We start from the raw sequence: 13,804 nt of genomic DNA, 5'->3' as shown, positions 1-13,804 counted from the left end.
AGGGACGAATTGTAATATCCTTAAAGAACACTGATGGGATGATAGGGGAAGGGAGAAGTTAAAGTGACATGTAACTGATGAGAGAAATTTGGGAGATGAAGCTTCATTTATGATCAGGGGGTTGCTTAGTGGAAGTATTAAATGCTTGTTGAAAGAGGAATGTTTTTAAAGCTTTTTTGAAATGATGAGGATTTGATATTAAGCGGAGAGGGTTGGGTAGTGAGTTCCAGAGTGATGGTCCTGCTACTGAAAAAGCTCTTTTCCTGGTGATGTCTAGTCTGGCCTGTCGTGGTGATGGAATGTCTAAGAGATTTTGAGTAAGTGATCTTAAGTGTCGGGTGGGTTTGTAAATACGGAGTAAGGTGCAAAGCCAGGTGGATGAGGAATTATTAATTAGACTGTGAATGATTGAGATTACTTTATATTTTATCCTGTACTTTATGGGTAGCCAATGAAGAGAATGTAGGATGGGTGTAATATGATTGCGAATGGAGGTACCGGATAATAAGCGAGCAGCACTATTTTGAACTAGTTGTAGCGGATGAATTGATGAATCAGATAGACCTAGATAGAGAGCATTACAATAGTCTAGACCAGAGAAAAAGAGAGATTGAAGGACAGTCCTGAAATCACGATAGAAAAGAAGAGGACGAAGACGTTTCAGAAGCTGTAATTTATAGAATGATTTCTTTGTTAGGGAGGAAATTTGTTGTTTCATGGATAAATCTGTATTTATGGTTACTCCTAGATTTATGGCGTGACAATTAATTGGGATGGTTGAACCATTGAATGTGAAATGGGATGGCGGACCTATAGAGGAATCTGTAATGGATGTTAAATGAACCAATTCAGTTTTTGATGGATTTAATTTTAAACGATTATGAGATAGCCAAGAATTAATGGTAGATAGGTAGAGTGAAACTAATGATAGGGTGTCAGACCAGGAAGTTTTATAGGGTACCAGAAATTGAATGTCATCTGCATAAATTTTGAATTGTAAATTGAGTGAAGATAAGATGTGGCAAAGTGGAAGAAGATATATATTGAATAGTATGGGAGACAATGAAGATCCTTGGGGAACGCCAGAAGGAATTGTGTAGGGAGTGGAAAATTGATGATTGATATTAACTTGTTGAGGGCGATCTGTAAGAAAGGATGAAAACCAACTTAATACTGTTCCAGTGATACCTATTGCTTGTAGCCCTGAGATGAGAATTTGGTGATCAACCGTATCAAATGCTGCTGAGATGTCTAAAAATACTATAATATAGTCTGTGTATGAATCAAAGGCCCGGAATAATGTGTCAAAGGTAGATAGAAGAAGTGTTTCTGTAGGGTGTCCCTTTCTGAAGCCATGCTGGTTAATGTGGAGAATGTTATTTTCGGATAGAAAATCGGAAAGTTGACGTAAGACTGCAGATTCTATTAGTTTAGCTAATGATGTGAGAGAGGCGATAGGTCTGTAATTATTGAGATCAGCTGTACCCTTTGTTTTTGATTTTAGAGTAGGTAGAATGGATGTTTTTTTCAAATTGGATGGGAATTGTCCTGTTTCTAAAGATTGGTTAACTAGACTACTAAGAAAAGAGTATGCATGATGACCAATAGCTTTAAAGAAAGCTCCTGAACAAGGATTGTATGGTGAGTTTGAGGGTTTTTGTTTGCTGATTATAATTTGAATTGAATTGTCTGAAACTGGATTAAATTCGGACCATTGATAATTAGGTTCTTTCTTGACACAGGTGGGGTAAGGCAGTTGTGAGAATTCTGTGAAAATGGTGGTTACTTTTGTTTTAAAGTGGTTGGCAATTTTATTGCCATCCTCCCAAAAGGGTAAGTCACTACTTGGCTAAAACTTTTGTGGTAAAAAAAAGGATGTGTCAGGTCATTCTTGGGGTGGAGCTTATATTTAGCTGATTAGCACTGACATTCAGTGCTTTACCCAGCTAACAGAGTCATTTATCAAATAACATTATGAATTTTCACATGCATTAAGCACCTTTAATGCATACGAAAACCCATTTAATGCATGTGATAGTACCATAACATATGGTGCGATGCAAATCAGAAAAAGAGGAGGAGTGGGTTCACCATCTTGCAAAGCCCTATTGCATGGTTTTAATGATGCCTTTCTCAGTAGTGTTAAGCCTTTATTGCATGTTGAGATGTGTTCTCAAATGCTGGTGAGAGAGAGAGAGAGAGAGAAACTAGCTATAATGCCCTTGCACTAGATAGGTATTTATATCTCTAGGGGAGGCCCACCTTGTAACTCGAGGTGAGGTTTAGGTATTAGTGTAGGGGTTAGGGACCACTTTGACATTCAAAGTGAGACGTACGAACAGAACAGTGCTCTCTTGTAAAGATTTGATGACCTTCGGAGGGAGGAAACTCACTCAAAGATGAGATTTGTGCAATGTTCTCTCAACCTAGCTTGATGCATCAAGCTAGGTTGAGAGAACATTGCACAAATCTCATCTTTGAGTGAGTTTCCTCCCTCCGAAGGTCATCAAATCTTCATATGTCTCACTTTGAATGTCAAAGTGGCCCCCTAACCCCTACACTAATACCTAAACCTCACCTTGAGTTACTAGGTGGGCCTCCCATAGAGATATAAATACCTATCTAGTGTGCAGGCATTATGCCGTCTCTCTCTCTCTCTCAAGTGGCCCTGATAATAAACATGGTCCCCCCAGTGGTTGTATGTAGGAAATACCACAATTCTGGCACTTATCTCAAAGTGCAAAAAATGCAGTACTGCAAACTGCAAATGCAATGTAAGTTACTGCAAATGCAGTAAGTTACTGCAAATGCAATTTGCAGTAACTTAGTGCTTCACATAGGTAGTTGCAATAAACTGCCTATTTCCATAAAACACATCCCTTTTTCTATTGCATGCGATATTTAATGCATTTTGATAAATCCAGACCTAAGTTTGGTCAGGTAAGACTGGTTATGGTGGAGAGAAGGTCTCATGTTGTTCTGGTATGTTTATCCACATAACTTTATACCTATCTGGCTATATAAAACATATAGCAGGTCATTTTCTAACACTTATCAAGGTGGCACTATTGGGTGCGAAAGCCGGCAGCGAAAACACTGTGGTGGTGCGATGACTGCCAGCTTTTTCAGGCCCCCCGTTTTCGCTGGATTCACCATTCTGCGATAGAATGGTGAATCCAGGCCATAGCTAGGTAATGTAAGAAAAATCTTCATTGGACAGAGCAGCCCAATTCTTCCCCACCCTCAAGGTAAGAAAAGAAGTATTGGGTCTGAAATGATATTCACAGTATACACTGGTCACCAATTTACTATAATTTTTATTTTCACAAATTTTTCATTTTTGCTTTTGGTGGCTTTTATTGTATATTTTTTTTTTCTTGTTTCTGTGCGTGCTCTTTCATATCGCTATAACTCATTTGTACATCACATTTCCACTTTTAATCGTATGAATATTAAATCTGCACAGCTGATAATGAAAGGGAAACCTTCAGACAGCACAAGCACCAGGGTGTTTATTCTTTCTCTTGGTGCTTTATATGAATTTACTTTATTGCCATAACTGAAAAAAACCCTTTCACACTTCTCATTACTTTAATTATCTTCTCAAAAACATATTAAAATTAGTCGAAAAGTTCTCTGTTTCTCCACACAACTCCATTTTTTACAATCATGGCATTGCAGCAGTGCAGGTACTACAAACACACTTCTTTATCCACCTATTGTCCAAAATTTCTTTATATCAACTAATGGCCAAATTCAAAATTTACTTATTTGGGCAATGTTGACATAACCATGTTTCACTCTTAATTCAGCTTCAGGGCTTACATACAGAGGTCCATATTCTAAAGTTATTTAGACAGATAACATAATAGATATCTGTCTAAAGGCCTCATTTTCTAAAGTATCGCAGGCCTGCGATACTTTAGGGAATGAGGGGCGGGGGGCCGAAACGGGGGGCGGGCCTGCGCTAGCCGGCAGCGATCACACTGTTGCGGTGCAATCGCTGCCGGTTTCGTACCCAATAGCGCCACCATAGGAGGTGTAGCTATTGGGAGCGAACTCGGACGCGAAAAGGGCCCTACCTTTTCGTCATCCGCGGCGTCTTTGCGGAGTCGGCCCCGGTGATGCCCCAACTCCTCCTCTTCCAGGGCCATCTCCGCCCCCATTTTGGTATCGCACGCGTGAGATACGTTTAGAAAATAAGGCCCTAAATGGCTTACCCAGCTACAAGGGACTCCAAGAAGTTCAAGAAGTGAATTGTTATCTAAAAATTTCCTTTGTTGTTTATAATTAAATCAAACTGTTGTTTAAATGTATTGAACAGTGCCTTTATTAACTTTTTTAGCCACACATTCTCCTTTCAACAAATTGAGAAATTCCACAAATGAAATGAACCTTATTCATTGCATTTGTTTTATATTAATGCATCAGGTCAGGCCTAGGCCATGGGCTTAGTCTGAGGCCCAAAACAGGGGCCATGGCTTATGCCAACATAACACCTGCGCTTGGCCTAGACCTAGGCCTAGGACTAAAGCCGGTACCTCTCCTAGAGTTTAGGCACAAAGCAGGGCCTGTGGCCTAGGCCCGAGCAAGATTCCGGTGTCTTGGCCTAGGACCTGACTGACACTGGGGGCCCGACTGAGACCCGAACCCTTCATGCATTGGATATCCATGGAAGTGGCCATGTTAGGTCTTGGTGCCTGGGCCTTAACCAGACCCAAGCCCAACACCAGGGCTTGGCCCAGAGGCTGGGTCCTTTCACTTGGTCCTCAGAGTAGGCTGAAGCCTGGGCCCAGAGGCCAGATCCCAATGCAGGGGCTTTGACCTAGACCCAGGCCCAATGCCAGGGCCCAGCCCAGATGCTGGTTCCCAATGCTGGGGCCTGGTCTGAAGGCTGTATCCTAAAGCTGGGACCTCATCTTAAACCCAGGCCTGATGCCCCTGTCTGGCCCAAAGGCTAGGTCCTGATGCAAGGGCCTGGCCTGGAGACCAGGTCCCGATGCATGAGCCTTGTCCTAGAGTTAGGCCTAGGCCCAGAACTCAGGCCTCAGCACAGCTCCAAAGATGTTCTCTTGTTTGTTCTTTTTTTTTCTTCAACTGACATCATCCACTGGGATCATGCTGAAGTTAATTAACTCAGCATGATTTTGATGTACAGCATTGTACCAGGGCTTCGGCTGGACCCAGGCCTGATGCCAGGGCTGGGCCATAGTGTCCAGCCTGTGCTCAGGCTCTGGCGTAGGCCGAGGCCCAGGTATAAAGATCCAGTGTCTGGGCTGGTCACCAGCATCGGGCCTGGGTCTGGCTGACTTCTGGCTTCGGGCCTTGGTCTGGCTGAAGCCCCAGCACTGGACCCAGTCTCCAGACCAGGACCCAACATTGGGCTTGTGTCTGGATCAAGAACCCATCATCAGGACTCGGCCTCCAGGCTGAGCTGTGACATTGGGTCTGGACCCAGGATCCGGCCTTGCCTGAGATGTTGGCCTTGCATTGGTTGAGGCCAATGTCGCGGTGACCTACTGTATCTTTAGCCTATGCAAGTCTGAGGCTTTGGCTTGGGTTTAGGCCTTGCCAGCAGATCCCCACTGGACCGCAGAAATGAGGGCCGGGGGGGATCCTGGCCCCAGAACCTTTCTGGGTGGTTGGGAGTGAGGGATGGGATGGGAGATCTTGTGAGCCTCTGTTTTCATTTTTTTGTCTGTTTTTCTTTTGTTTGATTCTTTTTTTCACATAATGAAACAAATCAAAATTCCACGAATCAAAATTTGTGGGGAAAAAACCTCCCGAAATCAAACTGAAAAATGAAAACAAATTTTTCCCCTGCACACCACTGGTACTTTTAGGTGCTTTTTCCATGAGTAATTTTCAAGAAGGTCTTTTACCTGAGTAAATCAGTATTTTTCCACATAAATGTTTTTTGAAAATTATCCTATATCCAATTCTATTTTAATAGTATTTTTTGGGAAGATGTTGTAGGGGCCATAATGATTGTTGAGTTTAATTATCAAAATCTTGGTAGTGGGATGGGGAGGTGATGGCTTAAGGGCCTGAACGTTGACTGGAGAAGGAGGATGTAAGGCTGTAGGTTTCCTAATAACCTTTCTCCTCTTGCCCTGAGACCACAGATACTTGTTACTCATAACCTTTGCACCAGGTTTCAAAGCAAATGCATACGTTCACTTTGAAATGTTCACTTTGGGTACAAAGTGCATGCAGTCCCTTATACATGCTTTTATTGTGGACAGAATTTTGTGGAAATATGCATGCTCTACATGTACTTTACTTCCTCCATCCTAAAACTGCCCCCTGGAATGTCTCCTCTTAATGCTGCTAAAAGTATGAAATTTGTAGAACAATGCATGAGCTTTTATTTGCATTGAGGTAGGGCAATCTTTAGACAGCTGATTAAAGTGGGTAAAACTGGATCTTTGCAGGGCTGATGAGGAAGATAGTAGCAGGTACATTTGAGAGGGTTAATTTTTAGTATTGTTGTTTAATTTAATTTAAATTTGGGGCAAGATGGCTGCCATCTAACAGGTCCGTTGAAGTCGCTCTAGGAGAGGCTAATACCTTACTACTAATTTTCTTCTGTACAATGCCTCATACCAAAAAAAAAGGAAGGTTGAGAGGAGTGGGTAATAGGTCACCCTTGGTCGATCCTTCACAGCCTTGAATCGAGGGATTTTTTTGCAGGAGCAACAGCCTCAATGCCAGAGAGTCAGGTTGCTGGTGGAGTGACGTGGGAGCGAGCATCCTCCTCCCTGACCTATGACACCACATTGAGCACTGGAGAGCCCGAGAAGGCCTGCTCATCTGGTTAAAAATGGCACAACCTCTAATGATTTGGAGGTGGCGGAGACTCCTCTGATGATGTTTCAGAGTGGAGTGGGAGCCACTGTTCAGGAAGAAAGCTCCGGAGAGGTCAGAGAGTTGGAAGGAACGAGAGGCTTATAACCGGGAACAGCGATGAGGGAAATGAGCCTGGATCTTTCTTTGAACAACCAACAGGAGCTAAGAATATCTCCACGACAAGGTACTGTGCAGCGCGTGTGCGGTAGTTTTGACATGGGAGGGAGCCACTTGAGAGCCCTGTTCTACAGGCTTAGAAATATCTGCTTTAAAGAATGGAACCTTGGAAGGCATTTGGATTGCTCTAAGGTCTATTGTGCAATCTATTAAGATGCTATCACAGGTAACTTTGGACACAAGGGACCAAACTGTAACGAACTATAATCTTATTTCATCATATAATAAACAACTGGAAGATTTGGATAAAAGAGTAAAATCCACTGAAAATACCCAACAGAAATTGATAGTATCGGAGAAGATCATGAATAAAAGGTTAGAAGGGGTGGAGAATGCTTTAAGAGCTCACAATTTGAGAGTGCTCAATTTTCCAGTGATTCGTCAGATCAACCCCCTAGAACTTATTAATTTAATTTAAATTTGCTGATATGTTGAAGTTTTAAAATTTGTTTTAAAGTGATGCTTGCTTGATGTGTATTGCATTATGTTTGCTGATTTACATGGTTTCAAGCAATTTTTAATCTGGAAGAGAGATTCAGAAAAGTTTTTAAATAAAAATAAATAAATAAAACTTCTAACCCATATAAATCGCTTTGAAAATTGACATCAGAATTATTGAATATTAAAAAAGAAGACTTGCAAGATGCATTTAATCTGCTGATTTTCCTTTTCCTTTTGCAATATGACAGACCCTTCTTGATTGCCTGACTTTACCTTGTGTCCCAGAAATGTTGAATTTTATGAATGCTTGTGAATAAGCTCCTTAGAGGGTGAATCTAGATCAAACAAGTCTTTTCAGTGCCATAGCTAACCTATGGACAATATAGCCATGACCATAGGCACCACTGCTGAAATGTTGCCAGTTACAGTACAGGAGCTAGCAGTATTTGTTTATTTATTTGTTTGTTTGTTTGTTTATTTATTTATTTATTTATTTAATGAGTTTTATATTCCGTCATTCGGATTTGTCATCATAAAGCCATCATAACGGTTTACAAAAATACGAAGGGTTAAGGGAGGATAAACAGGGTTTCAAAAAAGGTTTGAACTGTTAAAGGGGTATCATATGCTAGTTAGTTACTGTTCTGTTTTACGTTTCACTTCTTAGTTATAATACATAGTTGTGATAAGTTTCATTTATTCTTCAGGTTGGAGTGGAGGGTGATGTTGTTGTGTTGTTCATTGGGTGAGTTGGTATGCTTTGTTGAACAACCAGTACTGCGACATCCCCCCCCCCCCCATCATTCCTCTCCCCTACTGGCAGACCTTTATTTAAGTAATTGCAAGCTCCTCCAAGTCTTATCGGGTTAGGAACTGCACCAGAATGAAGTTGTGAAGGTGTGGGAGAGAGTCTGTGCATGCTTTCTTTCCAGGCCTCATCTCCCATCAGGTAGAAAAGGGACTATCATGGGACAGGAATTGGAGCATGTGCAAACTCTGTCCCATCCTTCTGTCACTTCACCACTTGTTTCTGCTGCAGTTCCTGCAACAATAGAACTCGAAGCAGCTTGTAATTATTTAAATTAAGGTTGTGCTAGCAGAGGAGAGGAAGGAGGAACATCCTGGACCACCAGAAAGCAAAGATCAGAAGGTCAATCCAGGCTGGGTTTCCTTCCCTCCCACGCCATAGAGGAGTGCTGGATCAGCCAAGTGATGGAAGAGAACCCATGCTCAGAAGGGATAAGAACATAAGATATGCGATACTGGGTCAGACCAAGGGTCCATCAAGCCCAGTATCCTGTTTCCAATAGTGGCCAATCCAAGTCACAAGTACCTGGCAAGTACCCAAACATTAAATAAATCTCAAGCTACTTATTGCTTATTAATAAATAGCAGCTTAAGGATTTTTCCTCTAGGAACTTAGTCAAACCTTTTCTAAATCCAGTCACACTAACTGCTGTAATCACATCCTCTGACAATGAATTACAGAGTTTAACTATGCACTGAGTGAAAAAGAATTGTCTTTGATTTGTCTTAAATGATATACTTGCTGACTTAATGGAGTGCCCCCTAGTCCTTCTTATTATCTGACTGGCCAATATAGTATGGTGTGCTCGGCCGAATGCACCATTTAGCATGCGTTTAGCCGCACGTTTTTGATGCGCTATTACCCCTTACAGTATAAGAGGTAATAGAAGTGCTGCAAAAACACGCAGCCTACTCCCTGAAAACTAATAGCGCTCATCACATGCAAATGCATGTTGATGAGCCTATTAGTTAGTCACCCGGGATACTGAAAGTAAAATGTGCAACCTAGAAAAGTGTACAGAAAAACAGAAATTACTGCTTAAAAAAAAAAAGTAAAAAAAATCTGCCCACCGGTCAGCGGATAGCAAAACGAATGCTCAATTTTACCAACGTCCATTTTTCTAACCCGTGGCTGTCAGCGGGTTCTACAACCGACCCCGATAAAATTGAGCGTTGATTGTCAAACCCGCTGACAGCCACCTCTACTGATAATAAGGAGGTGCCAGGGACATGATATTGTCCTTAGCGCCTCCTTAGTAGCACACCACCTAATTTAAATACAGAATCGTGCACCTAGGAGAGGTACCTGGGCGCATATCAGGAGAGTGGGCGCTCAACATGGAGCACCTGCTCTCCTTCATTTCTTATTGTATCGGCTTGTGAGAGAGTAAATAACTGATTTACATTAACTTGTTCAAGTCCTTTCATGATTTTGTAGACATCTATCATATCCCCCTTCAGTCGTCTCTTCTTCAAACTGATCAGCCTTAATTTCCTTAGCCTTTCCTCATAGGGCAGCATTCCATGTCCCTTATCATTTTGGTTGCCCTTCTCTACACTTTCTTCAGTGCATCTATATTTTTTTTGAGATGCGGTGACCAGAATTGCACACAGTATTCAAGATGCAGTCTCACCATGGAGCGATACAGAGGCATTATGACATCCTTTGTTTTATTTGCCATTCCCTTTTTAATAATTCCTAACATTATATTTACTTTTATGATCACCACAGCACACTGAGCCGACAATTTCAATGTATTATCCACTATGATTCCTAGATCTTTTTCCTGAGTGGTAACTCCAAAGATAGAACCTAACATTGTGTAAGTACAGCAAGAGTTATTTTTCCATATATGCATCATTTTGCACTTGTCCACATTAAATTTCATCTACCATTTGGAAGCCCATTCTTCCAGTCTTGCAAGGTCCTTCTGCAATTTATCACAATCCACTTGAGATTTAACTACTCTGCATAATTTTCTGTCATCTGCAAATCTGATCACCTCACTCATCATACCTCTTTCCAGATCATTTATAAATATATTGAAAAGCACTAGTCTAAGAACAGATCCTTGAGGAACTCCACTGTTTCCCTTTTTCCACTGTCAAAACAGACCATTTAAACTTACTCTCTGTTTTCTGTCTTTTAACCAACTTGCAATCTACAAAAGAACATCACCTCCTATCCCATGACGTTTTAGTTTTCTCAGAAGCCTCTCATGCGGGACTTTGTTGAACGCCTTCTGAAAATCCAAACACAGCACATCTACCAGCTCACCTTTGCCCACATGTTTATTTACCCCTTCAAAAAAATGTAGACTTGTGAGACAAAACTTCTCTTGGATAAATCTCTGATGGCTGTGTCCCATTAAACCATGTCTATCTAAATATTTTTTGTTATTTTATTCTTTATAATAGTTTCCATGATTTTTCCTTGCACTGAAGTCAAGCTCACTGGTCTATATTTTCCTGGATGAATATCGGGGATACATTGACCATCTTCCAATCTTCAGGTACAACAGATGATTTTAATGAGAGGTTACAAATTAATTGGAATAGGTCTGAAATTTCATTTTTTTAGTTCTTTCAGAACCCTGAGGTGTATACCATCTGGTCCAGGTGGTTTACTACTCTTCAGTTTGTCAATCTGGCCTACCACATTTTCCAGGTTCACTATGATTTGATTCAGTTCATCCAAATCATCACCCCTGAAAATGTTTCCGGAATGGGTATCTCCCCAACATCCTCTTCAGTAAACACTGAAGCAAAGAAATTGTTTAATTTTTCTACAATGACCTTATCTTCTCTAAGTGCCCCTTTAACCCCTCAGTCATCCAGCAATCCAACTGAATCCCTCAGAGGATTTCTGCTTTGAATATATTTAGAAAAGTATTTATTGTGAGTTTTTTCCTCTATGGCCAACTTCTTTTCAAATTCTCTCTTAGCCTGTCTTATCAATGCCTTGCATTTAATTTGCCAATGCTTATACTTTATTCTATTTTCTTCTAATGGATCCTTCTTCCAATTTTTGAATGAAGATCTTTTAGATAAAATAGCCTCTTTCACCTCACTTTTAGCCATTCTGGCAATCATTTGACTTTCCTTCCATCTTTTTTAAAGCGTGAAATACAAATAGATTGTGCTTCTTGGATGGTATTTTTTAACAATGTCCTTGACTGTTGCACACTTTTTACCTTTGTAGCTGCACCTTTCAATTTTTTTAACTATTTTTCTCATTTTATCAAAGTTTCCCTTTTGAAAGTTTAGTGCTAGAGCTGTGGATTTAATTACTGCCCCCCTTCCAGTCATCAATTACATTTTGATCATATTATGATCATTATTGCCAAGCGGCCCCACCACCTTACCTTTCTCACCAAATCCTGCACTCCACTGAGAATTAGATCTAAAATTGCTCCCTCTCTCATCAGTTCCTGAGCCAATTGCTCCATAAAACTGTCATTTATTCCATCCAGGAACTTTATCTGTCTAGCATATCCTAGGATGGGGGGGTGACAGTAAATGCTGGGGGAAGAGTGAAGGAGAGAGGTGTAAGTAAATGATGGAAAAGAGGAAAACATTGAGAAGATTGTGGGGAAGGGGTTGAGGAAAGATGCAGGGAAGTGGGGGAGAAAAGGAAAGAGAAGTTTGAAAGTGTGGGGAGAAGAGGACAGAATTCTGGGAAAGGAGAGAAGAGGAGAGATATGCAGTGGGAGAGAGGCTGGGAGAAGAAAATAGATTTTGAGAGAGGAAGATGATACTGGGAAGAGAAAAGGGGGAAAGATTCTGGGAGGGGAAGAGAGAGGGAAAATATTAGAAGAGAGAGAGAGAGAGAAAAAGGAGATGTTGGGCAGGGCTTGGTGATTAAACAACCCACTGTTGGGGAGGGGAGAGATGAGAAGGGGTAATGGAGGTGAGAACTGAAGGGTGAAAGAGAGGGAGGAGGTGTAAAATCTACCAGTGGATTAGGAGGAAGAGATGAAAAGACAGAGCAGAGAGAAATGGTGCAAAATGAGAGGAAAAGTGATAGATCAATGTCAGATATAGGGGAGGATGTGAAGAAGATAGCGAGTGAGAAGAAACAGACAATGGATTCTGGAAAAGGAATTAGAGGAGGATAACAAGAGGAAAGCAGAAAAAAAAAAGACCAGGACCAACATAAGAGGAGGATGAGGGAGGGAGAAAGGAAAATAAACAGCACCAGATGAGAGTTAATCTATATGAAGACTCGGAATGAGGAGAATGGTGGCTGCCACATGCAGTAAGGTTGGTGGTGGCAGAAGTGGGGATGCATCATAGATGAAGCTCCCAGGTGGTGATTGTAACCTGGATCTCTACTCCCTCACCTCGGCAGCGCATGGACACACAATAGCGGCAGACTGAGTTTTCCTTCCTTACCAACATCTCACTAGGCTGCTGCTGTAGAAAGAGAAGAGCGGTGGATGAACCCCAACAGTTGCCAGCAGCAACAGGACTCATCTGAACCTCAACTTCCCTCTGCGGGCAGTCTAGGGAGAGCAACTTGGGAGTGCCAATGTGCGATCAGCCATGGGAGGAAGTGAATGATGGTGCCTAGGCAGATGATGCTGGTCTACTGTTGTCCTGAGCCTGGGTCCCTGAGCAGTGCTACCCTGGAGCTACAGCGGCACCAGTGAGTGTGATCCCACCCATCTGAACCTAGATGCATGTGACAATAGGCCATTTAGAAATATTGTAGTTCTTTGTTTCAGTGGGTCAGAAACAAAGGAGTTCTGGCACAAGGTAGGTAGGCCACATAAGAGAAGGCGTTGGGCCAGTTTTGGCCTGTGGTCCATAGTTTTCCCACCCTGTTCTAGTAAAATACACTTTTTCACGTGTTTATTATTCTTTATATGAAAAGGGATGAATAATAATTATAATTATTCTAAAATGTATCTTGGATACAATTGTAGCAGACAAATGTACCTAAGGCCATACCTGAAATGTGTTAAATGTCTCTGGATATCAAGATCTAATATTGGTGTCGGCCTGGATGATCCCAGTGGTGATCTGTCTTGACTTAGAAGGTCCTGGAATTCTTTACAAATTTGTCTAAAATGACAGAGAAATATTATGACTACATTAAAACAGAGGTTTTTATATAATAGTAATACTGCAGCTCATTAGATGATTAAAAGATGCAAAGCAGCTAGTGATATTTAAAGGCCAAGGAAAACCAGAATATTTTAGTTTTGCATTTTCATTGAAGCAGTTTGATATCTTAGTATGGGGAGGATAAATGTCAAATGCTACTACTGAATGTTGCTTATAGTTATAGATTTGACATTTTGCCCTTTCTGTCTGCCCAGTAATTCCCAACCCTTCCCATTCTATTGTAAATCATTTTAAAGGGATAAACATCTGGGGATCATATTGAGAGTAATAATAGTCCAGACTAATAAATGTGGTGGAATAAAATGGAAATGACAGGACTTGAGCATCAAAATGGCAATTTTCAAATTAATTTTACATGTTTACCTGTTTGAAATGGGCTTATGCAAAACTGACTAATTGC

At 41.2% G+C, this 13,804-nt stretch overlaps 1 protein-coding gene across 1 annotated transcript in view; it reads right to left on the bottom strand.

The window, feature by feature from the left end:
• The window catches only part of TFAP2D (transcription factor AP-2 delta), a 128,145-nt gene that overhangs the window by 25,731 nt on the left and 88,610 nt on the right, over nt 1–13,804 (bottom strand). Inside the window, exon 7 of the mRNA XM_029596111.1 lies at nt 13,228–13,341. Within this exon, the coding sequence (XP_029451971.1) occupies nt 13,228–13,341 (114 nt within the window). The remainder of the gene's footprint in view (nt 1–13,227; nt 13,342–13,804) is intronic.

Source organism: Rhinatrema bivittatum, chromosome 3 (genome assembly GCF_901001135.1).
Source record: "Rhinatrema bivittatum chromosome 3, aRhiBiv1.1, whole genome shotgun sequence".
NCBI classification, from domain to species: domain Eukaryota; kingdom Metazoa; phylum Chordata; class Amphibia; order Gymnophiona; family Rhinatrematidae; genus Rhinatrema; species Rhinatrema bivittatum.
Note: the sequence above shows the minus strand (reverse complement) of the source record. Positions and strands in the feature narration are given on the sequence as shown.